General features: G+C 43.1%; 1 protein-coding gene across 1 annotated transcript; it reads right to left on the bottom strand.

Annotated features, from left to right (window-relative positions):
* Positions 1–247: 247 nt before the first annotated feature.
* On the bottom strand, positions 248–870 carry LOC144333246 (10 kDa heat shock protein, mitochondrial-like). Its single transcript, XM_077955980.1, has 2 exons — positions 834–870; positions 248–504 (listed from the first exon to the last, which is right to left on the bottom strand). The coding sequence occupies exons 1-2, from the start codon at positions 868–870 to the stop codon at positions 248–250; spliced, it is 294 nt and encodes a 97-aa protein (XP_077812106.1).
* Positions 871–1,152: the final 282 nt, after the last annotated feature.

The raw sequence follows: 1,152 nt of genomic DNA, 5'->3' as shown, positions 1-1,152 counted from the left end.
CTTCATTTTCATCACATAAAAGGCGATCTTTGATGGCTACTTAGTGCTCATGCCAGATAAAAATAGCAAGCCCAGGTGAACTTAGGGATTCATCCATTTTTATCTTTTTACTTCTTTCGTTTTTTATGAATTATGAGTTTATTATAAAAGAGGGAGCCGGAAATTATTTCACTGATGAGAGATTTCAGAACTTCAGTGGAGTGGGCAGCTTCGTGTGGATGCCATTTCAATAGTGATTTACTTCAGTCTAGATACTTTCCAAGTATGTAATTATCTCTAAGAAGAAAGAATCTTTGCCACCTAGAACGACGTTGATGCCTCTGTATTCTGGGAGAAGAACTTCATCTCTAACTGTTGTACTAACTGGCTGAATCTCTCCACCCTTTCCTTTAGAGCCCAATCCAATAGCTATGACTATTGCTCGCATGACTTTTCCTCGAGATTTTTCTGGAGACATAATGCATCCTTTAGTTACAGTTTTGGTGGTACTCCTTTTGACCAATACTCATCAAAGAGTGGAAGGAACTTTCTTTCTTTTTTTTTTTTTTTGAGATGGAGTTTCGTTCTTGTTCCCCAGGCTGGGTAACAGTGGTGCGATCTCAGCTCACTGCAACCTCCGCCTCCTGGGTTCAAGTGATTCCCCAGCCTCAGCCTCCCAAGTAGCTGGGATTACAGGTGCCCACCGTCAAGTCCAGATAATTTTTTTGTATTTTTAGTAGAGACGGGGTTTCACCATATTGGCCAGGATGGTCTCAAACTCCTGACCTCAGATGATCCACCTGCCTCGGCCTCCCAAACTGCTGGGATTACAGGCATGAGCCACCGCGCCCAGCCGAGTGGAAGGAACTTTCTAAAAGCTGGTCCTACCATCACTCCTGGTTCCACAACTCATCCTCATCCATTTTCAAAGCAAACGTATGATGCCGCATATGAGATGTTAACTCAGTCTTCATGTTGACAGCTAAGTCTTTCTGTCAGTGGGATACTGTATCATGGGAAAGTGGAGGTTCTGTCCTTTCTTTTACTAGAGTTTCACCTGGGAGAAATCCAGCCATGCCAACCCAGCAGAGCTGTGACATTCCCTTGCCTACTGTCGATACCACATCATAATTTACCCTTCAGAAACATCATGTTTGTTTTTCCCTTCTAATT

This window comes from Macaca mulatta, chromosome 11 (genome assembly GCF_049350105.2).
Source record: "Macaca mulatta isolate MMU2019108-1 chromosome 11, T2T-MMU8v2.0, whole genome shotgun sequence".
Lineage (NCBI taxonomy): Eukaryota > Metazoa > Chordata > Mammalia > Primates > Cercopithecidae > Macaca > Macaca mulatta.
The sequence above is the reverse complement of the archived record's forward strand: the minus strand, read 5'-3'. Positions and strand labels throughout refer to the sequence as shown.